The sequence below is a fragment of the Theobroma cacao genome, chromosome 8 (genome assembly GCF_053813885.1).
Source record: "Theobroma cacao isolate CCN51 chromosome 8, ASM5381388v1, whole genome shotgun sequence".
Lineage (NCBI taxonomy): Eukaryota > Viridiplantae > Streptophyta > Magnoliopsida > Malvales > Malvaceae > Theobroma > Theobroma cacao.
The window spans coordinates 5639609-5662799 of record NC_142646.1 but is presented as its reverse complement, the minus strand read 5'-3'; the positions used below and the strand labels follow the sequence as shown (position 1 = coordinate 5662799).

General features: G+C 31.5%; 2 protein-coding genes and 1 long non-coding RNA gene across 3 annotated transcripts; 1 reads left to right on the top strand and 2 right to left on the bottom strand.

The window, feature by feature from the left end:
* Nucleotides 1-3580: 3580 nt before the first annotated feature.
* On the bottom strand, nt 3581-4487 carry LOC18592209 (zinc finger CCCH domain protein). Its single transcript, XM_007018802.3, has 2 exons — nt 4334-4487; nt 3581-3991 (listed from the first exon to the last, which is right to left on the bottom strand). The coding sequence occupies exons 1-2, from the start codon at nt 4424-4426 to the stop codon at nt 3857-3859; spliced, it is 228 nt and encodes a 75-aa protein (XP_007018864.2). The 5' UTR covers nt 4427-4487; the 3' UTR covers nt 3581-3856.
* Nucleotides 4488-5345: 858 nt separating this feature from the next.
* On the bottom strand, nt 5346-10251 carry AST56 (STAS domain / Sulfate transporter family). The gene is made up of 12 exons (XM_007018799.3): nt 9769-10251; nt 9632-9680; nt 9246-9453; nt 8979-9153; nt 8702-8767; nt 8390-8620; nt 8166-8292; nt 7725-8011; nt 6225-6418; nt 6061-6146; nt 5891-5967; nt 5346-5801 (listed from the first exon to the last, which is right to left on the bottom strand). Exons 1-12 carry the CDS (start codon nt 10096-10098, stop codon nt 5649-5651), a joined length of 1983 nt encoding a protein of 660 aa, XP_007018861.2. The 5' UTR covers nt 10099-10251; the 3' UTR covers nt 5346-5648.
* Nucleotides 10252-13479: 3228 nt separating this feature from the next.
* Nucleotides 13480-14335, top strand: LOC148761133 (uncharacterized). The gene is made up of 2 exons (XR_016027995.1): nt 13480-13834; nt 13918-14335. It is a non-coding gene; the product is annotated as an uncharacterized LOC148761133 (long non-coding RNA).
* The last annotated feature ends 8856 nt before the right edge of the window (nt 14336-23191 follow it).

The window sequence follows — 23191 nt, the reverse complement described above, 5'->3', positions numbered from 1 at the left end:
GGTTGTGAAGATGATGGAGACTCTGATTATGAAGATGATGAGGTGGTGTGGTTGATTAATTAGTTGATTGATAATTAATTATCTCTCTTTTGCATATAGGGTTACTCCTCAAATAAAACTTAATCTAATTGTTTTACTTGTGGCTTTGCATGGTGCCATACGTGAAACAGGAAGTAAGGGAACGGCTTGCTCAGCTCACTATGAGCCGGGAGCTAGCAATTCTGATGGAATGGTTATCTCTCGAGCCCGCTACATATTCATTAAAAATTATCCTTTTTAATTCCTATTTCATTTTTTATATGTGTTATTTTCCATTATTTTTTATATGTTGATTTAATTCTAACATTGTTCTTTTCTTTTTGGGTTTCTGTTTCTAATTAATTGATCTACCTCACATAGTAGGATGGAGGTAATATTTGCATCCAAATGATTTGTTACTTAAGTCTGACGCCCCAAAAAAACAAAAAAGAAAAGAAAAAACTAGTTTAATTAACCGAAAAATCCTCTTCGTTTTTCTCAGGAGCTTCGCCGAGAAATCCTTACCATCCGTGAAGAGCTGCGAGTCCTGCAGAAGAAACTGGGGTCAGTCCTTCAACCCTAATCCTAGCTTGCATGGCATGAAATTCTCAAGTGTAATTAACTGATATAATTATTCATATTTTGCGATATGTGTTGATTGAAGCAGATGGAACCCTAAGAGCTTTGGTCCTTGAAGGGCAGTTCGGAAAGTGCTGAGAACAAGGAGATTGGAAGAAAACCAAACTATTTTCTGCTTTCAGTTCGTTGCTTTCAGTTTTATGATTTCAGTTTAAAGTTTTCTGTTTCGAAATGCTAAATGGCAGAATGAAATAAAATTTGCTTTTTCATTAGGTGTTGATCGTTCATCTCTCTTTCTTGCTTTGTTTTTGTTTAAATGTTACAAACAAAAAGGTTTATTCGATATTTCGTCTTATTTGTTACATTAAATTAAAAAAACACATCGAAAATAGATTTTGTACTAACATTTCTATCAATCGTCACTTTATCCAACGTACTACCACTACATGCCGACGTTCATTTGTTGCAAAATTCCTAAATGTAGCAAATGACATTACTTTTCTACGTTTCTCTACATATATATAGTGTTCAAAAGAGTTTTATTATGACATTTTTACTTGTTGTTAATTAATCAATATTACGATTTAATTAAATGTCGATAAAAGATATTAAGCGTCGCAATAAGATTCATACCGCAACATTTGTTAACATTTTTGAATACATTAAACATTGTTATACTAATATTTTAAAAGGTTGCTTCAAATTTACAATATCTATCTTTCTTCTCAAATCAATAACATTCATAAATATCATTTAATAAATAACATGTTAGAAACATGAAATTTGAGATAAAAAAAACATCATAATGAATAAAATTTTAAAGACATAGATGTCATAATAAATTTTGTAACAAAATAAATTATAACAATGTTTATTTCAATTATCGTTATAGTTATAATTTTTTCATTTTAAACCATGCTTAAGGATTATATTGTTAGAAAATCTTCGCAACAAACATAAATATGTTTTTTTTTTAAAAAAAAAAAAACATAATGATAATATATTAATCGAAAGAGTACAACAAAAAGCTGAAACCAAGTCTTTAGCCTAAGTGAAGGCAGAAGACTTGCCTTCAGCCTTAAGACACATGACCCTTTCATAGTTCCCCTAGACCACAATTGTGGTCATCCCTTCACCCAGTGGCCGGTGATCAAGCAGCCTGCCATGGCCTCTCGTCTTAGGCTAAACCTTCTGCTTAGAGGTTACTCTTACATTACACGAAAAGCATCCATGTGAAACTAATCCCCGAGATTTGCAGTCTACAATTGTTGGAGTCAAAAAATTCAAACTTGTTGCCACCAGTGTTCCCCTTAGTCGATCCGCTATGCCGTATGGTGATAAATTACTCCTCGCATGCTAGCAATCCTTCATGGTAACAAACATATTTTGTTGCAGTGAAAGTCTTTCGGGAGACAGCTATTTATGAATAAAAAGTCATTCTTAGACTGAAGCTTTGCCATATATGATCGTGGTTCTCTCTCTCTTCAATGTTGTTCCTCCTAATCTATTTGATGAAATCCAAATGGCAATGTTCAATCTCTTTATGCAGCCTCGCAATGACATCCACAAGATAAATTAAAAAAAAAAGAAAAGAAAAGGCACATCATCTTAGAAGAAATATATCGTTATGTGACTATATACTAAGGGAATAATTCACGATCACATAAAGCATCCAAAAGAGATCCAAATTTTTTAAATTCTTTGACCCTTTTAACTATTACAGCATGATAAAATGCCCCTTTAGCCAACGAAAATTAAAGAAACGATGTCGACATGTAGTACTAGAACTCTCCAATATTGGTTGTGAAACACAATATTCAAGGAAATGATGTTTCGCTTTGACATTATTCGACTCTATATCACATTGTGGATAGGAATGATTATTCCATTTCTTTGCGCCATTTTCACACTGCAGTCATTTCCTGTATATTTCATTTATGTTTACCAGACGATACTGCCTAAGGACACGCATTAGGCATTAGGACTGTTTGCATGGTTTACTCAAAGTAAGTATGATTGCTAGTTGCTAGCCATACAGTTTTGAGTGCTTATTCAAAGACACGAATCATACGGCATTAGCTACAAATATTCAAATAGAAAAATGGCAGGCCTTCATACCAGGAATGGGGCTCCTGCAGTGTGTTGCAGGCTCGATAACTACCACAAGACCCCCAAAAAAATAGACCTCTAATGAACCAACACGGTAATTGGTTAATTTACAAGTCGTGAACTCCAGGGACATTTGAGTATACAAACTTCTCATATTAATAAGGCGTGGGCTCTTTATTCACATTACAATACCATGGCAGTTAAGTGCCTATTCTAAAAAACAGAGAAGATCACCATCCAAGTTTTTATACACAATTGTATCACCAAATGCTGTAAGCACATGAGATAATGTTTCTTATTGGTTCCTTGGGTTTGTTCCGCTTTGCATTTAGGGTTTGTGAGGAACAGATTCAGATAGGTGGAGAAGAAAAAAGGAACAGTATAAAATACATTTCATCACCTATTCTTACTTGCCTTTAATCCTTAACCACCTGCAATCACACATGCTACTTGCCAATCAGTGCAATCTGATACTCTAACCTCATACATCTACCACCTTTTTGTGACTGTGTGCGGACACCTTCATAGTTAAACTGGACAAGAAATTGAAAATGAGATTGCTGTGAAACTAACATATGGAGCTTAGATCTGTTAAAAAAACTGATGACAATTTGATTACCCTCCGATATGCTTGAAAAAAGCCTTTCCAAATTTCAAGTACGAATTCAGGAAACTAGGCAACTGGCTTGTGGGATTAGTGTTGGATCCAAAGGAAACTTGTTACCAGCAATTCCTTTGAACACATTAATATCATATTTCACAATTTTACTTAGTATAAAGCTATAAATGACAATAAAAAATACAAGACCACAAGACCACAGTCTACAATAACCATAGCAATGAAGCTGTATAGATTAAAGAGTACCAAAAAGAATTCATCAACCAACATGGTAATATCAATTGATCTCAATGGTTTAAGTATAAAAAAAGTTAGCACACTAAAGAATGGGGAAACGATAAAATGAATTGAGATACACTATCATCGTTGTGACAGAAAACATATAAATAATTTTTCTTGCTCTTGCCATAGGACTAATTCTTCCTTCTCTTGAAGAAACAGAGCCCCATGACTTGAAACTTGAGAGGCAGAGCCTCTACACAGTAGGCCCAGTTGGAATCAGCATTACGTGGTCTTTCCTTGAAACTAACCTTAATATTGAGAGTTATCAAACACCCAAGGTTCATGCAAGAAAAGCTCCCGCCCATTCATTTGCACGGTCCCTGCTGCTATATCTTCGGCACGTTTCCTAGCTGCCTCAGCTTTCTTCGCTGATGCATCTGCATCCTGCGAATGACATGAATTATAAGTTAAAAAAGCTGATAACTACTATCGGAATAATGCTGCAAAACCTGAACAAATTGTTCAATTGAACCTTTAATTTTCTTAAGACTCTGGAGTCTGACCACCACAAACATTTAAGATTTTGATGGTAACTTGAAATTATTCGTTTCTCAGTTCTATTGTTTTCGAGGCATGAATGCGATTTTGTTGGAAATTAGATGAAAATTGAATAAGAAAGTGAGCACAATAGAAACCCTAATCGACATAAATAATTAGAAAGAAAAAATCAACGATTAATATACGGAAAATAGAGAGAGAAAGATAGAAAGGGAAAGAAAGAGAGACCTTTTGGCATTTCCAAGCGAGGAATTGGGATTCCGTAATCGGATTGGTCCTTGGTTGTTCCTTCTCTTGCTTTTGTTCTTCTTCTGCTCCCATTTTTTTCTTTTCTTCTTCTCCCCGGCTGAGTCCAAAACTCGTGATATGTATGCTGCCTTGCTTGGTCCTAAACGTCGGCGTTTCAGAAAATATATAATGTCCTTTTTTGCGAATTTTTTTTAAAAATTTTACAACATATAAAGATAATTTTATTTTCCATAATAATCTACAGATAAATTTAATTTTTTTTAAAGAAATCACATTCTATTCTATGTAGATTGATATGCTTATTTAGTTTAAGTCAATTGAATGACATGTTTGATAATTATTGAACACTTTTTTCTTATAATATTTAACAAAGTTATTGAATTATTTATAAAAATTTAAATAACTTATTATTTTTTATTTTCGTTCAATCAAATTATATTTTTATTTTAAATCAAATAAATCTTTATAAATAAGGGTTGATTACATGACATACTAATATGTTATAATGAATGATGACCTAACATTTTTACTTTTCTCATAAATGACTCATTAAGTCACATGACATTTTAATTAATTTTCTCATTAATGGCACATTAAGTCACGTGACATTTTAATTAATTTAATCAACCATTGATGATAAAAGTTTATTTGATAAAAAATAAAAATATAAAAATTTGATTAAATGTAATAAAAAAATAAAAATTTATTTAAATTTTCATAAATAATTCAAGAATTTTTTGAAACATTATATTTTTCTAAAAAAAAATTGAATAATTATTGTAACCATACAATTTTGATTTGTTCTAATATGATTAAGCAAAATGATCTCAAAATTCTAATATAAAATTGTTTAAGATCAAGCTTTGGATCTCAAGCAAATTAGTCTTTGACTTAATTATTAATTTTCTTTGTTTAAGAGTAGAAATTTCACGTCTGATCAGTTATATGAATAATTAAAAAAAATTGGGGCAGAGACAAAAACTTGCAAACCTAAGAAAAGTCAAACCATATGTTTCATGCAATTTTTTTTTTAAAAAACTGCAAGCCATGATATCATACAACATGTTTTACATGTTGTCTGCATACTCTAGGCCACGCTGCAGACAGATAAAACAGCTTCTGACTTCCATGATCAAACCAATACAAATTAAAGTAGCCAATTATTACCATGCACAAAGGCTACACTAGCATATATAGGCATACTTTAGTCAAATTCTTTTTAATGAAGTTCTTGATTAAAAATCATTAATCAAGAACTGGAATCGAAACCTAGCTATATATATATATGGAGCTATTAGCAGTTGTTGGTGCTTTCTAATTTGGAAGCAAGGCATTCTTCCACAGCTTCACTAACAGTGAGAAAAATCCATTCTGCTCCAATCTTCTCCATAAATTTTGCTAGCTTTAGCTTGTGTATGGCTTGCCACCTTAAGTTCACCATTGCCAACTGCAAAAAACATGTAAATTTAAGCAATTGTCTAAATTATACTACAAGCAGGAATAGTAAAGATTGCAATGGCAATGCGATGAGCTTACTCTTATGCCTGATGAAACCAGCTCGTTGTGCAGCTCTTCGAGTGCCACAATTCCAGAAGTGTCAATGTTCATCACATCTGTCACAAAGTAGAGCCACTTAGTCTATAGTCTAGTGGGTGGTTTTTTTTTTTATGATTTTAAATTAAATCTGTGATATTGATCAAACTCACTGGACATGTCGAGGATTAAGATTTGAACTCTCCCTTTTGCAGTTTCTTCTGTTTCATTTTCTTCCTCTGTCACGCACCTGATTATTCTGAAACAAAGAAGGCAATGCTATTGTTAACTCAAACGGAGTCACCTTTCCTCTCTTGGGAATTGCAGTTACACTTACCTTTCTCTGAGAAAATTGGCATTGGCAAAGCAAAGCAAGGCAGAGTTTACGCGAAGTGTCAAGATGCCTGGAGTCTTAATGGCCATAGGATATTGATCAATCTCACAAAAGATATCTGTTCTTGGTAGTCTTCCTAGTTGTTCAATGGCTGGTCGAATGGAATTCAGCAATATCTTGGCAAATGAGATAGTTACCTGCAATGAATGGAAAATTTCCCAATTAGGAACAATTGGTGCCTCTTCCAATTTAATATGCAATTGTAAGAAGAATGATTGCTAACATGTAATCCATAATACTTTCAAATATGGTGCATTCAATAACTAACACCAATATCAATTCGATCAACTTCATCAGTAATTTGCTGTAGAATTACAGCATATCAGCATTCTAAGTAGGCTTGGGGAATAAATATAAGTGAAGTTTGTGCAATTGTTGGTCTGATAATTGAATGCCTCCCTAAAGTGGGAACAGGAGTGGTTGAGTCTAAGCTCGTAGCTCTAATTGGAATTATTGCTACCTACCTAAGAAGATTGAACACGATTTTTTAGTGCCATATAATACTGTTTTTTCTTGTTCTCTTGATACAGGGGGAGAAAAACTTACGATGTTTACCCAAATTCCACCCTTTCAACTGTCTTAGTTAAACCCAAATAGCAATATTTTCATTATCATTACTCATCAATAAATTCTGTTAAACATATATTAAGAACCTAAAAAAACCTCAATAAGGATCTAGCAGTCGACATTGAAGTCCATTGACAGCAGAAACATTAATAGAGGTCCCTCACTGAACTGTTTCGGCACACTGTATAGTAATATTTTTCAGACGGATCCAATCTATTTCTGTCTCTTCTGATTACAATTTCCACTAGCTTATAAGCAAGGCCCGATGTAATTGAGATCTACTTACTCGAATAGCAGGCAGAAAGTGACAGATACAATTGTACTGGACAACAAGCGGCAAGGGAGTGGGGTTCGACCACAAGTTTTTCAACAATTATTTGTCCAGAAGGCGTGGTGACAGCTTCTGACTTCCTGAGTATATAATTTTATGGACCTTGAATTATGGAGCTCAATTATGAGATGGAACCCACAAGTCACAAGAGTTTGAAATTCTTTCAATTTTGAGCACTGAATATTTGAAATAACACACCATGAGTAATTGATCATAATCACATGTTTTAAGCAGGTAATAAATTTATAGTAAAGTTGTCTGATTGCTGCGGTTTAGGTTCATTGGCTATGTACAAGATCTAGAGATTATGGGTAAATGCAGGTGATTCCTGCCTACCTTACCTGCCTATATATCTGCACTTAAGATAAATCATTGGGGCTGATAGTGCTATTTACTCATCCAATAATGGTGGGATATGCAAGCCCTAGACATCTCTTACTAAATCTTATATATACATCGAGGTTGTTCCTAACAAATGCAAATGTTAAGATAATTGCCTGATAATCCTTTCGTTTAAGGCATAAAAGAAAATATTAAGAAATTACCGCAGCTAGAAGACCAATCTCCACCGATGCGAACAAGACTCCAAAAAAGGCACCAATGCAAGCTAGGAAGTCTAGTTTGTCAACCTTCCAGATATAGCAAGCTTCATTAAAGTCAATAAGCCCAGGAAGTGCAGACAGAATGATGGAAGCAAGGATGGCAATGGGAGTGTAGTACAAAAGCCTGGTAAACAACTCCAGTGACAGTAGCACTGTGATGGCCATAACTATATTTGACACCACAGTCTGGCAGCCCGCGCTGAAATTCACAGCAGTCCTAGAAAATGAACCTGCCAACACATATGCGCAAAATGACTTTTATTCCATGTATAGGCAGTGAACCATTATTATGTCGTAAGTACATTTGGATTTGGTAAATGTAAATATGACAATATGACATTAATTCATAGCTTCATATTCGAATGGCCAAAAAAAATAGCTTACCAGTTGCCACATAGCAAGAAGTTAGAGATCCTGCAAGGTTCATGAAACCCATGGCCATCATTTCTTTGTTCCCATCTAAATGGTATCCTTTGATTGAAGCAAATGATCGGCCAACTGCGATGGCTTCCTGAGATTTATGTTTTAAGTAAAATTACGTTATGCAAGCTAATATAGATTTTCGTTTGCCAGGAGAAAAAAAGAAGAGATGAATAGTAATTACGCACAGTAAGAGCAACAATAGCAGTAATTAATCCAATTTTGGCTGCTTCTGCTACATGGGGGCCTTCAAACTGTAACTGATGGAGTGAACTTGGATTCAGGCCTCCTTTTATGTGTTTTACTATCTTTACCCCATGCTTATCAGCTTTGGTAAGATACACTATCAGGGTAGATAATATGACTGATATAAGAGGAGCGATTGCTGGGAACCAGAAGAGTTTTTTGTTTCTTCTTCCCTGAAATCAGACAGGTTCTTCAGACTTACTAAACAAACAAAAAAAATTACTACAATTGGAAGCAAGAATTTGGTTACTTACGATAAACCTGGCGACTAGGAGGAATACCAGGAATAAACAACCAAGGACGAAATTCAGAGGATACCACTGTTCCAGAAAGGCAAAAAGGGTGAGATAAGATACTTTTAAATAGTTCTGACAACCAGAAAATGAACAGCAGGGAAACCAAAGATTCCAAACTGGAGAAACATTAATCTAAGCATCAATACTCAGATTATAGGTGCAAAGTTTAATTTTTTTTTTTTTAATGGCAAACAAAATGAAGGCTTATGATGGGAATTGATTCTGTACGACTTACTTCATGTTGAACTGATTTGAAAACCGAGTGCAAGACTGATATCACATCGGTTTTAGTGGTGAAGTGACTCATTCCAAATAGTCCCTTAAGTTGCTGAAGGCCTATGACGATGGCTGCACCCGCCATGAATCCAACAATTGCAGCATGTGAAAGAAAATCCACTAGGAAGCCCAATCTGCGTGTATCAGATAGCAAACTGTTTGTTAGAGAAGAACTTGTGCGTTGATCACAGGAAAACGTCAATTCAACTGCAAAAGGATTTCTAACCTGAACAATCCAAATATGGCTTGGAAAGTTCCAGCAAAGAATGTCACAGTGAATACTAGCCTTCTGTACCCATTGGGGTCAGCTGCAGGATCCACCAGGTTTGGAATCATGGAAGACAGCAGCATTGACACCACAGCCACCGGTCCGATAGCTATCTCTCTCGAACTCCCCATTAAAGCATAAATAAGAGGCGGGACGACACTTGTGTCTAGATGAAACAAGCCCAAACCAAAAAGCAATACATATATCAGTATCAGGAAAAATGTAGATGCAGCTTATCTTGTTTCTTCCTATATAGGAAGACTGCAGGCTGCTTTAATGGATTGGACAAAACTAATTCTTTGAAACTTCAAACATAATAATAGACTTTGTTTTCAGCAACTTACATAGGCCGTATTGAGGATCAACTTTCGCTAAATTAGCATATCCAATACTCTGCAAAAAAGTTTAAGGGTTGGAACAAATAGAACATAATATGCTTAGTAACACAGAGAAACGTAAGAAAAAGGAGAGCTATCTAGACCTGAGGAATGCTAAGGCTTGCAAGAGTTAAACCCGCCATTAAATCATGTTTAAATTTTGAAGCCTTGTAAGTCCTTCCCCAGCTGAGGATTGGAAATAGACCTTGGAGGAATGACATGGCAGTGGCACGTCTCCCCCCGGCTGATGAGGAGTGCTTTCTTCCATGAGGAAAGACACTTCCTCTGATGGCACTAACAAGTTCCTGCCAAAAACTAGGAGGGTCAGGTGAATTGATCAACCACTTTTTTCTCTCAGTTCGACCGGCATCCTCCAGGTCTAGCTGCTGCTGCTGCTCCTCCACAGAGAAGGTCTCATCAGGCAAGGAACCCATAATTGTTTGAAGTGTTTGGGTGAACTCACTCGCTGAGCTAGCTATATGTTATATGATCCTAGAAACATAACCAGTCCATAATAATTGGAAAATATTGAAAACAAAGCAGAGTTTATGAATTTTTTTAGAGTCTGTGAATGTTAACATTGTCTGGACCATTTATATATATACAAGAATGACTTAAAATTTTAGAAGTAACACGGCTGACGTGGGATCATGATGTCTCTTGTGTCCAAACCTAAGGTTATAAAGGAAAATAATCATTTCTTCTTATTACCGGATCAATAAGAAGAAAATGTGAGTAAACAATTCAGACATGTATAATTGGCATTTCTTAGAAGTGGCTTTCAAGTGCTCCATTAGAAATGGATAATTATAATGTGGATTTGGAATAATTCTTCTAAACAAAGTAACAAACAAGCCAAAGAATAATGATGCTTAAATGATAAATAAGTTATATTAAAATTATTATGATGTAGATTAGATCCTAATGATTAGCACCCATTAGATTTTGCTGCTAGATCCAGCAAAACCAGAGTTTGCCTTGTTTAAAGAGCAGGGCAGTCATTACATCGATGCATTCATGAAGAACAAGAATTTCACTGTTAATTATTTGATACATGACAGGCTTAAGAAAATTCCAGGAATAGTTCACACTGTCTTATTGGATTGCTGGTTATCAGTCCATGGTTCAAGAATCCATTATCTGAATACAACATGTAAGCATATTGTAATTGTTTTACACATTTTTTATATTCTCTTATTAAAGCATATGAACCCTCTTTTCTAAAAACAAAGCATGTGACTTGATTACAAACAATGCATGTTCAAATGCAACTGAAGTTTTTCTTCATTTTTTTTCCTTGATGTGGCTGACAGCTTTTGGTTGCAAGGAATCTTTTTCTCTTTTTCCAAACAAACAATGATGAGAGGTAGCACTCTCCATTTCTTTTTAACTTCTTCCTCTAAAAGATCAAAGACCCAACACCCAAGGGTACACTGCTTGATAAGCTGGAGAAGATTTTTCATTTTAGGTATTTCGGGATGATTCAACATGTTCTGGAAGTTCTTACATGAAAATATTGGCTTCTGAATAAACTACTGATTTAAGTTTTTGATCACACCATAATTCAAGTGGTCCCTAATATAAAAAGAAAGCTATTAATTTCCTGACTGACTGTGCCCACTTTGCCGTCACACTGTGGTCCATTTGTGCTTCATAAAATGGATTGTGGTGTTAAAATATGGTTGCACTTATAGCAAGTCGATTTCAAGGGGCACACCCAACTTAAAGCGAAGAGTACACCAGATTCATCAGGAGTCGGAGTTGAGGAACAAGCCACTGCAATTATGCTATATCATTTTCTATTTCTTTGGGTGAAAAATGACCAAAGCACACCATTTCTATTGACTCATACATGACAAAAATGAGAATGAGTGATTTGAGAGCACTACTTGTTAAAACATTTTCATAGTGATAGATGCCAATTGACAGTAAATGATTTTCAATGAATCATAATGACTGATTAAACCCAAATGGATAAATTGTTCAATGATTGAAGTTTCTCATTAGTTAAGAGTCCATTCATTTGTTTTCTTTTTTGGTTTAGCGCCAAGAATTAGACCTGCACGTTTCCGTAAGGTGCATTTGTGTTTGGTTTTGTTACCAGTCAGTCAAGACAAAAAACCTAAAACTAAGCACATCTGTCTGGTGTGCAAGAAAAGGACCTTTCTTGAATGTGTGTTATGCAACATGATAACCAGGGAATTTTCTCACCCAATATGAGGACGGCATCTTATTTTTCAAATAAGATGGTTGAAATGTTATTTATCAAATAACATAGCAATTGGTGTACATTGGCTGAAATTAACCAATGTACTAATTATCTTGCAAAGTTGGGAGTTGATTGAAATGATTTATCTGTGAGTTGGGTCTAGGATGCAGGATTTCTAAATATTCTAAGCCATGTCCAGGATAGTGCAGAAGGTGGAGGTATGTGGCTTATGGATTGTATTGCGTGAATGCAGTGTCTGCATATTTTTTTCTTTTGAAAGGTCAGTGTCTGCATATTAATGTGGGGGAATTTGTCTGTTGTGCTTGGGTATGTGCGTGGTTATATATGTTGGGGTTGCTCTGTTTGGGTGATGATGCTGCTGTAACAGAGCTTCTTCATCTTCACTTGTATCTACCATATTTCAATAAAATCGTTAGCTATGGTGGACACATGTACTATCTCATAAACAGAAATTCCCTTCGCTTTTTTTCATGTACAGAAACCATATAAACGAATTGCAATATATATATATATATATATATATATATATATATATATATATATATATATAAATGTGTGCGTATATATGTATATCACTATTTAACAATATCTAAATAGATTGAGTAAGATTTAGATACTTTATAAATAAATTTGAATAGTCAACATAGTACCTGTTTTTGTTTTAAGTACGGTAAGATAAGATATTTGTTACTTAAATGTAGTTTGAATAATAAGTTTTTAATTTTAATTTTTTTACAATTTTAATCTTAATTTTATAGTATTACAGTTTTTTTTTGGACTAATGTGGTATTACACTTTGGTTTCTAACTTTACAAATAAGTTATAATTGATTGATTTATTAATTACTTGCTCAAATTCATAAGTGGTGTAAATATAATTTTTAATTTTAATTTAATTTTGATTAATAAATATGATTTTTGAATATCATTTTTTTTATTCCAATCAGTTTAGGTTTTTAAAACATGTAACTAATTATTGAGTTCAGATTTTAATCAAGTTAGAGTAGAATTTAGGTAGCTAATAATTGTTAATATTTAATCAATTTAAGTACAAATAGAATTTTTAATCGATTTGGATTAGGATATTTTGAAAGAGATTCATCGTCCTTTCTCATTTCTAGCCATGTATGTTTAGCACTAGAAAAGAAAATCCCTACCATATATTTTGCAAGTTGCAACATTTAGGAACAATAACCACCTACACTGCATTAACCATGGCCTTGATTCCAATTGATTGAAACCTAAAAGAGCCTATAATAGACAAAAAGAAAACCACTATTCCGGTCGCTATATATTTCCTACATCGCACGGCCTGTTTAGATGGGAAATTGATGGGTCACTGCCATTGATTGTGCTTGGATAAGAAAAGTTATGGGTCCTGTACCTGATAAGTGATAAACGTGGAAGCAAGATATCCCCAAAATGGTGTTAAGGGCATTGGAAAAAGAGTGGAAAGACCACGTGTTTGGATACAAGTTCTTGGGGTCCGCAAACTCATTATTAATGGAACCTATACGTATGGAGGAGATTCAAAGATTGGCCCTAGATCATGGCTTTCTGTCACGATGTGTCCTTTTTGGCTCCAATCCCTCGAAAGAAACATTTTTCCAAAGCGCTCCTCATCTTCATCCTTTAATTGTTGCCTTCTGTTCCCCCGTTATTCTCTGATTGCGCTCCTCTAATCTAAAAGCAGAGCACCAACAATGTCAGCCAAACGTTGGGATTGAACTGCCGACCCACTAACTTAAGATTCCAAGACTGTTCCATCTCTTTCATGTTTTGCCCCTTGTATCAATCACCATATATTCTTCTTTTACGTATCCCAAGTCTTTGCCGTTTGAAAAATGCTGCAGCCGATGTTCCTTGTTGACGAAATCATGGCAAGGTGAAGGTTGCCACTGCACAATGTGCTAGAATTCACGGGTGCTGCCTGCACTATATGCAAGTCAAACATTACTTTTCAGTTCCTTACCCTTCCGCTCTTATCACTTGCATGAAATCGACTAGATTTTTTCCTTTTTCAGAAGGTCCTCTAATTTGCCTCTTTCAAAGAATATATCGGTTTGATTGCCAATTCCAGGAAACCAACAATTTTTTATTCCTAGAGAAGACCATCACACTTAACATTCTACTGCACCCTCAGCTACAATGCCAGCTTCAAGGTATACCATACCATTCTATTCATTTTGTGCACTTTGAATCATGTAGTATTATGAGGATCATGGAATGCTGAATAATTATGAATGAACATGAGATTGTGCATGGTATCTACTTTTCTGGAAATTTGAGTTAGTTTTTGGATAGATAGTTTAGCTAATGGATTTTCCTTCTTAAAGAAGAAAGACCAATCGTTGGTCTCCACTCTCCATTATCTCTGTTTTGTCAGTCCCAAACTTAGAAACTATGATAATGCACTTGTATAAGTCTTTTTCTAAACCAAAATATTCCAACTTCTTCCATACCAGATCGATGCACGTTTTATATATTTTACCTTCAGAGCTAATTGGGCATAAAAGCCCCCACGAATACCTCTAATCCCAGCCATGCTAAAGCCAGGCGATAAATAGAATATATAATTATTGACATAATATTTTTTTAAAAATTTAATTATTTTCAAAAAATTAAATTTTTTTTATATTATTGGTGCTTGTAATGAAGGCTTTGACATTTTTTATCATATGATATCAATGTAGCATGTTAATGTATCATAATCGGTAATGATATGATATATTAATTTATCATAATGAATAATGACATGATATATTAATTTAATATGATAATACAATCATATGATATTTTTTACTCTTTACATTGACATCATGTCAGCGTCATGTGAATATAAAATAACAAGTGACATTTTGATTAATGATAATTAATTAATCATTAATTATAAGAACTTATTTAACTTAAAATAAAAATATAAAAATTTGATTGAATTCAATAAAAAAATATAAATTTATTTAAATTTTTTTCAATAATTTATGGACTTATTTGAACATTATATTAAAATTATTTTATATATCATTATCAATTAACTAATGGCACACTAAAAGGCAATTAATACAAGATTGTTAAGGGGGCAAATGATTTGACATCTTTGGAGGATCATCCGCCCTACCAATTGGAGGATTTGCCTTTGTATCACTTGTTTTTTAATTTTTTTTTATTTAACATAGAGAAGAAAAAGGTATTTCGCAATTTGAAACCAAATAAAATTTATTTATTGACATCCTTAAGAATAAACTAATTACAATATCTCTTATTTCATTAAAGTAATATTAATACAAAAGTAAAACCCAAAAGTATTTGAAAATTCTTAAAAATAATGTTAACGTTGTTAAGTAGAAAATAAATATCGAGCAATTAAGTATCAAATTTTAAATTTCATGGAAAAAATTTATCCTACCTCATATCACAAGATATTTTTTTCTAATTTATCCTTTTTTGGGTCAATCATTTAAATATAGTAGTATCGTAAGGAATTTATATTCGTATAATAGTTTTGTTAAATTTTAATAATAATTTTAGTATACATAATCATTATTTTTAGTTAGAAATAATAAAAAAAAGTAAAATACATTGACACTCTCAACTTTTGATTATAATTACTTACAAGTCTATTAATTTTTAAAATAGATAATCTATCTAAAAAAAATATTTTCGTTGGACATATAAGTTTTGTGTTAGTCAAATTTCAATGTTTTTATTATTTTGATAACATGATAATATTTTTAAAATAATTTTACTTTTAATTAATTTTAAAAATTATTATTTATAAACTACAATTTTTATTTTTAAATTTTTTCTCTCTTTACAAAAAAAAAAACCTCTCAACTTGACCACCCCACGATCGGCGGCTTGCCCTTGGGGAGAACTAGATTTGATGCTCCCTTTGGGAGCGCATCAAGGGAGCTCAAGATCTAGGGTGTGCAGTCAAATTTTGTGTTCTCTTGGGAAGATCAGCTAATTTTACCATTTCACATCCAAATTCAGTCGCAGGGTGGTTAGCCGGTGTAAAGGAGTGTCACCAGTCAATTTGAGTGAAAGGAAAAGAGTGAAAAATAAAAAAAAATATTTTAAACACTTTACGTTTAAGTATTAAAATCATTTACATGTTTAAAATGAATTATTTATTTTAAAATTTAATAAATTATATATAATTATAATCAAAAATTAAAAATATTAATATATTTTATCTTAAAAAAATTCATAAACTTATCAAAACTTTTGATGCACAAACATGCTCTAAGGAAAATCATTACATGCTTAAAAGGAAGCCACTTTGGCCATGTTTGTGGCTTCTTTTATTGACATGTGCCTAATTTTACATGCTTAAAAAGAAGCCCACACACTTGGCCACGTTTGTGGCTTCTTTTATTCACATGTGACTAGTTTAAAATGGTTGATTTAGAAAGAATTTGGAGATGGTTGTTGTGGACCGGTTGCACTTAGGATTGTCAACAGGAGATTTTTTTTTCTTTAGCTTCGGAAGAGGTTTTTCCCTTCATTGAGTGATGGTGTTTTGGTTCACAAGGAATCGAAGCTAACAAACAGTATTTTCATGTACTAAGAAATATATATTTTTTATAAAATAAAATATAAAAATAAAACTTTTTTTTGTAGATATTTATGGATTTCATCCAAGTTTGATGTGAAACAAATCTTTAATTTGTAATGAGGCATGGTAGGAATCACAATGTGGATTAATTTTTAAATAATTATAAAGGCATGAGATAAAAAAGTATTAATTAAAATTGAAGATCCTTTAGAAAATTTCATCATTAAAACAAAAAAAATTTAATAAGTATAATTAATATTCATTTTATTTTGACTTTCAAAAAATATTCATTTTATTTTAATAATTTTATTGTATCAATTATGTAACTTATCAATAATTATTTTAAAATATTATATTTTCTCAATATAAATTTGATTTCATTATTAGAATCATGTAATTAATAAAATATGATTATATCAACATTAACATATATTATGATTCCACTATTATAAAAAGTCAAATGTTTTCAAAAAAATTATTTAAATAAAAAATTTTGCTTAATAAGAGATGAGAAAATATTTTAAAAAATAATTTTTTTAAATAAGCATTTTTAAATTATCATTATAACTATTATTTATAATATTTTTAAATTTAAAATTATTTTTATTTTTATTTATAATATTATATAATTTAATTTTTTTTAATAAAAAATTCAACATTCACGCGAAGCGGGCAACCACTCTAGTAACATTTAATGAGAGTCATCATGTAGCGGAAATTAAAATTTTTGCCTTAAAGTAGGATTATTTTTGTTTTGTTTAATGTAAAATACAATCATTGGAGAAGAGTTGTATTTTTTTTATCTCAGATGTCGAAATCAAGACATCAAAATATTACCTCTAATGGTAATCCACAGGGATGGTCAATGAGAAAAGCTCCAAGGAGGATTGGGAATGCTTGGGATGACCAAACCTTGTGCTAGAAAGGTTAAGTGACCTCTAATTTTCACACTTTTCAAGGTAAAAGTCGAAATTGGAAAGCAAAATCAGAGGAAGAAAACCCAGTCATCAATTGGTAAAGGGGAAGGGTGCAATGCCAATCGGGGTTCCCTTCCCTCTTTGGGTTGCCAAACCTCCTCTCCCTTTTTCTTTTTCAGCACTTAGCCACGTAATTAGGTCAGCTTATAACATTATATTTAAATGAGCAAACTAAAGTTAACTTCACTATTAAGTTATTGCAAAATTACACTTATGATTTAATTGATCATTTCAAATAATCTCTTTTCAGTCATAATTTTAATACAATTATAAGTTCAACTTCACTTCCCCATTTTACTTTCTCATTAAGTCATCCTTAATGTGTGTGACATATTTGGCTGTTAATATATTAGTAATAAATATAAATTATAATTTGAAATAAACTCTTTTACATTTATTTTTAATTCTCAAGTTTGACTCAACTTTTTAATAATCAGTCTTTTATAATTAATATTCCTTCATCTACTAACATCTTGACAGAACATAAAACATGGCTGTGTGTCTTCTCTATGTTGTCTATGTTATGTTAGTTCTTGATATTTGTAATCAACTCCTTTTAATGAGATTTGAAAAACTCCTTTTCTTGGATTCTCAATTTGCCTTGCCTAAGACTCTTTTGATTTGTTAAGTATCAAGGTGCAATTGGCATATTTTCTTTAATATCACTTAAGATCGATGATGAATTCCTTACTGAGCATTCACTTACTTTCATGTGTTTCATATTACATCCAACATTCATCTTTTATGAATATCATCGGTTAGAATTGCTGAAGACTTTATCAAGTATTATAACAATCAATACGCAAAGTATTGATTTCCTTGTATTTGTTTGGCTTGTTTTGACTTCTTAGACTTTTCTTATCTCCTCTATCTTTGTAGCCTTTTGATTTCTTAATTACTAAACTTTCTTTCGATCGAGATAAAAAAAAAAGTTAGATTATATAGGCTACACGCACAAAGACCTAACCCTGCTTGTCTATTCATTGATAACACCACCGGCTAATAGCTATACTCTACTATACTTAAACCTGATAGATTGATAATCATGTCTCCTCAATTGTCATCACAAATACTATATGAATTAAAAGAAAATAAAAGCATTGCAAGAGTAGATGAGCTGACCATGAGACCGTTTCCTTGCAAGTTTCATTTCATTTCATATCAATCATTGAGACACTGAATTGAGAGAAGCACAAATTATTTAGTAGGATTAATGTCCCATTGGTGCTAACTCTCAATATTTTTCTTCCATTATTGCCTTATTTGGAATTCCTCCGAGTTATTCCCCCCACATGTTGCAAGATTGAAAGGTGCTCTTTGGCTTATTAATCATTTTAAGATACCACCGATTAATAACAAACAAGTAATTATCCAAATATATAAGGTGAGACAGGGGGAATACTCCGCCTAATAATTTTATATTTATTTGTTCTTCACCTTTCAGGAGATGAGGAGATCTCATGTAATCACTATATATATTATTCAAACAACATAACATCGAAATGCATATAGTACCTCCGCTGTTGGTGGAGAGGGATGACTTCACTAACCCTAGAAATCTGACACTCGGTGGTTCTCTTTTCATTTAGAAAATATCAATTATGCTTAATTAATGTTTTTGTGTAAAATTAATTAATTTTTTTCTAACGATTCAAGATATATCCGTGATTAAAACTTAAAACATCAACTTAAAAGTAATTTCGAACAAATTACAGGAAAAGTAAGATGAAATTATTAAGATAAAAGAGAATTACTTTGTTTCATGTAATCCAAAATTATATATATTGAAAATAAATGTTTCAAATTAATATATATCCAAATTATAAAAATAATATGACACGTGGGAATGACTTGGCATGTTTTTCACCACTCAATTATGAGGGAGAGAGTTGACGAGGCATTGAGATGGGTAATTTTGAAACCGACCAACTCAATTATATCTTCATTATTTTTTGGAGCTTTGAATTTCGAAGTCAACGTCCATGTGTTTGAATACCTACTGCACTGGATAAGATTTCATTAGTTTTTTCTAATTAATTAAATACTCCGATGTTGGCTGTTTCTTCTAAAATATTCCATGAAAATTGAAGCTAACATTGTACATTGATACATCATTGCATGCGCAGGCTAATGGCTATAACTTATAAGTATCAAAGCAATTAGCTATAGGGTGCTTCCCTGCCCCCTCCAATTTTTGAACCACTTATGCTTAATTAAGCTCTCATCATCATCATCATCATCATCTCTTTTTTAATTAGCATTGATCCAATGCCACCCACTTGTTTAAGTGGGTGAGAAAATAATCAAAATAAGATTAATTAATTATTTGTAAAAGTATATAATTATAAAAAATTAAAAGAGGATGGTGGCACACGAAAGTTATAAAATTTCTAATTTAATTAATTTAATCATTGTAATGTAAACATAATAGTTTTCAATCACTTCCTACTAGCTTTAATCATTAAACTTTTAAAATGATCCATTATCATAATACAATTAATTAAGAGGTGAGGCATTTTTTTTTACTAAATCAAAGGAGATTTATTATATATCAAGCAATTATACATGATTGTGATTTTCATAATGAAGATTGAAAACATTTCGACTCACAAGTCATATACAAATCATACATTAGTAAGAGATAAGAATGAGTTTTGAATTTATAAATAAGTATTTTCGTCCACCTAACACACATGTTTTTTAATTGAAAAAGTAGATTCATGACAAGTTATATTAAAACACTCGACTTTTTGTAACAAAAGTGTTGTATAATTAGATGAGGTAAAATGTTAGATCTTACTTTTGTAAATAAAAACCGTCTTCCATCTAACAGATATACTTTTTGGATTGAAATCCAATGAAAATCAAACATTTTCTTTCATAGGCATACAAATTTATCATCACTATATTTGCGCTTCAGCACTAGTAATCTTGAGGGAAAAAGGAATTTCGCATCTTAGACCTTTATTATATTTTGTTGGCTTAAAATTCTCACGTCTCTACTATTATAGCTAGAAACCTCATGCTTTGGATAATCAATTAGCAGTCATAATCGAAGATGGTCAACTCTCTTTAAGACGTGAATATATTTCAAAATTAAAACAAAGACTTTTCTCACTTCATCAATTCCATGTTGTTATGTACCCAATCGTTTACTTACATAAAATTTAGTAAGTGGTCATACTTTGGTACATAAATATAAATTATAAGCGATGATGATAATCCGATTTTATGCACATGAGCTATTTGTACAGTCAACATCTTATCTAAAACAGGATAAAGAATTTTGATATAACACGCTTCGATAGTCTTGAGCATGTTATAACTTTAAAACAATCTTGAAATATATTCTTGATAATTTAAAAGGTCAATAGTCTTGAGCATGTTATAATTTAAAACAATTTTGATATAACCTTCTATCTTATTGCTTTTTGATAATAATAAAAGCTTATTTTTCACAAAAAAAAAACAACATATATGGTAACTTATATATTCTAATTAAGACGCTTTCACATTGATTTGGCCACCTTAATTAGTGTACCCTTACTTAAATTCAATATTTCATGCTCTATAAAATGATATATATAAAACTGTAATTAATTAATTACAAGGTATATACGTACTTCATACTCATTATAAAGGTAAACTCTTAACCTCATATTGATTTACCTTTCATTTTGAAAATTTATGACACATTTTATACGAGGAATAGCTAAGCCATTCCCACCCTATTCCTTTCACTTTTTTATTCTCCTGTTTGGTTGCATTTTACTGTTAAAAATAGTCATTCCAAAGAATAGCTATTCCCCAAAAAAGGCTTTAACCATTCGCCTCTTTCCCTATTATTAGCCATTCCTTAATTGATGGAATAAGGCAAAAATATCTTTGGATGAAAATGTCTCTATTCAATAGAAATAATTACAACCCTAGCACTATATAAGATTTTTTTTTTGTTTTTTATTCTGTTCTTTCTCTCTTTTCTTAATCTGCCTTCCACCCCTTCTCTCTAAGCAAGTTTGCAGCCGTCCTCCTCCACAACCATTGTTGTCCTCCATTGCTGTCATCACCAAGTTCTCTATCGTCGACCATCAAATAAACCATGATGATGTTAGAGTGTTGAGTTGACGATGGTTGTAGCCATATCTAGCCATTGGAGTACCAATCTGGTCACAGGAAACGTCAGATTTAGTGGTGCCATTAGCTAGATCGATGCTTCAACGGCTAGATATGGCCAGGGCCAATGCCAAATTAGCTCTCCAACATTCGAAGAGAAAAAGGAAAGATGAGAAAATAAAAAAAAATAAAAAATAAAAAATGAAACAAAATTAAACTTAAAATTATATCAATTAATAAATTTTTAATTTTTAATGAAAATAGAAATTAAAACATTAAAAATAAAAAAATACAAATAGAGAAAAATACTCAAATAATGAAAGTAAAAATTATATAACTAATTTAATATAAATTATTTAATAATTTATATTAAATGATTGATGTTTAATGAAAATGTAAATTAAAAGATTAAGACATGAAAAATACAAATGGAGAAAAATGATTCAAATTATTAAAATTAAAAATCATATAACTAATTTAATAATAAATTATTTAATAATTTAATAATAAATTAAAAATATTAATAATTTAATAATAAATTAATGATATTTAATGAAAATAAAATTTATTTTTGTTTTTGATGAAAATAAATTTTATTATAAAAAAGGATAGTTTTGTCATTTTATGATTTATTCTTAGGTTATTCTAAAATTATCCTCACCAATCAAACATTAACATAAGTCATAATAGCAATTCCTACTCTATTTCATTACATGAATCAAACTACATAATAATAGTTTCATTATATTCCTTTCTTATTCTATTCCTACAAAATAACTATTCTATTTTATTCCGCGAACGAAATATATTGTTAAAATTGAATTTACATGTTTGTGATAAACCTTTGAATGACATGTACCAAAAAAATAAAAAGTCTTTGAATGATATTAATATTATGTACAAAAAACCACTCAATCTCTAAATAATAATTTTTTGGATGTGCTATGCATACAAACTATCATGTTTGTGAGTTATTAATATTTTGTTCCAGTTAGTCCACACCATTAAGCTATATTAATTTGCTTTTTTAAAAAAATAAAAAATATAAAAAGTTTAAAAAGTTTTTAAATTATTTTAAAAAATTAATATAAATTTTTATTCTTTTATTATGTTCAATTAAGTACGTAATTATATTTCTTTAAAAAATATCATATTAAGTTTTTAACCTGTCTGACAAAAGATTTTTATTAGTATAAGAAGTTTGACTTGGGTAAAATGCCAGCACCCTTACAAACGCTCAACACTTTCATTGGCATAAGCAGTTTGACTTGGGTAAAATTTCTGTACCCTTACAAAAACTCGGCACTGCACAATAAGATATTTGGCTGCATGACATGATAGATATCTCAGAAGCATATACATAACATTGACTAAGACCCCTAACCTATCAACCTCAAAAGTCCTTAATTATATATATTTTTAGTAAATAAGCTATTATAACTACCAACCAATTAACTAATTGTTATCAATTAATATGATATTTGTCATTTTATATTTGCATAACACTGACGAGGTATGTTGATTTTTTATAGTGAAAAATGAAATTGTCATAATGTCAAATTATTATGTTACATTAGTATTTACCATAACAAATTAACATATCAAATCAACGTCACTATGCTTGAAATGATAAGTAACATTTTAATTAAT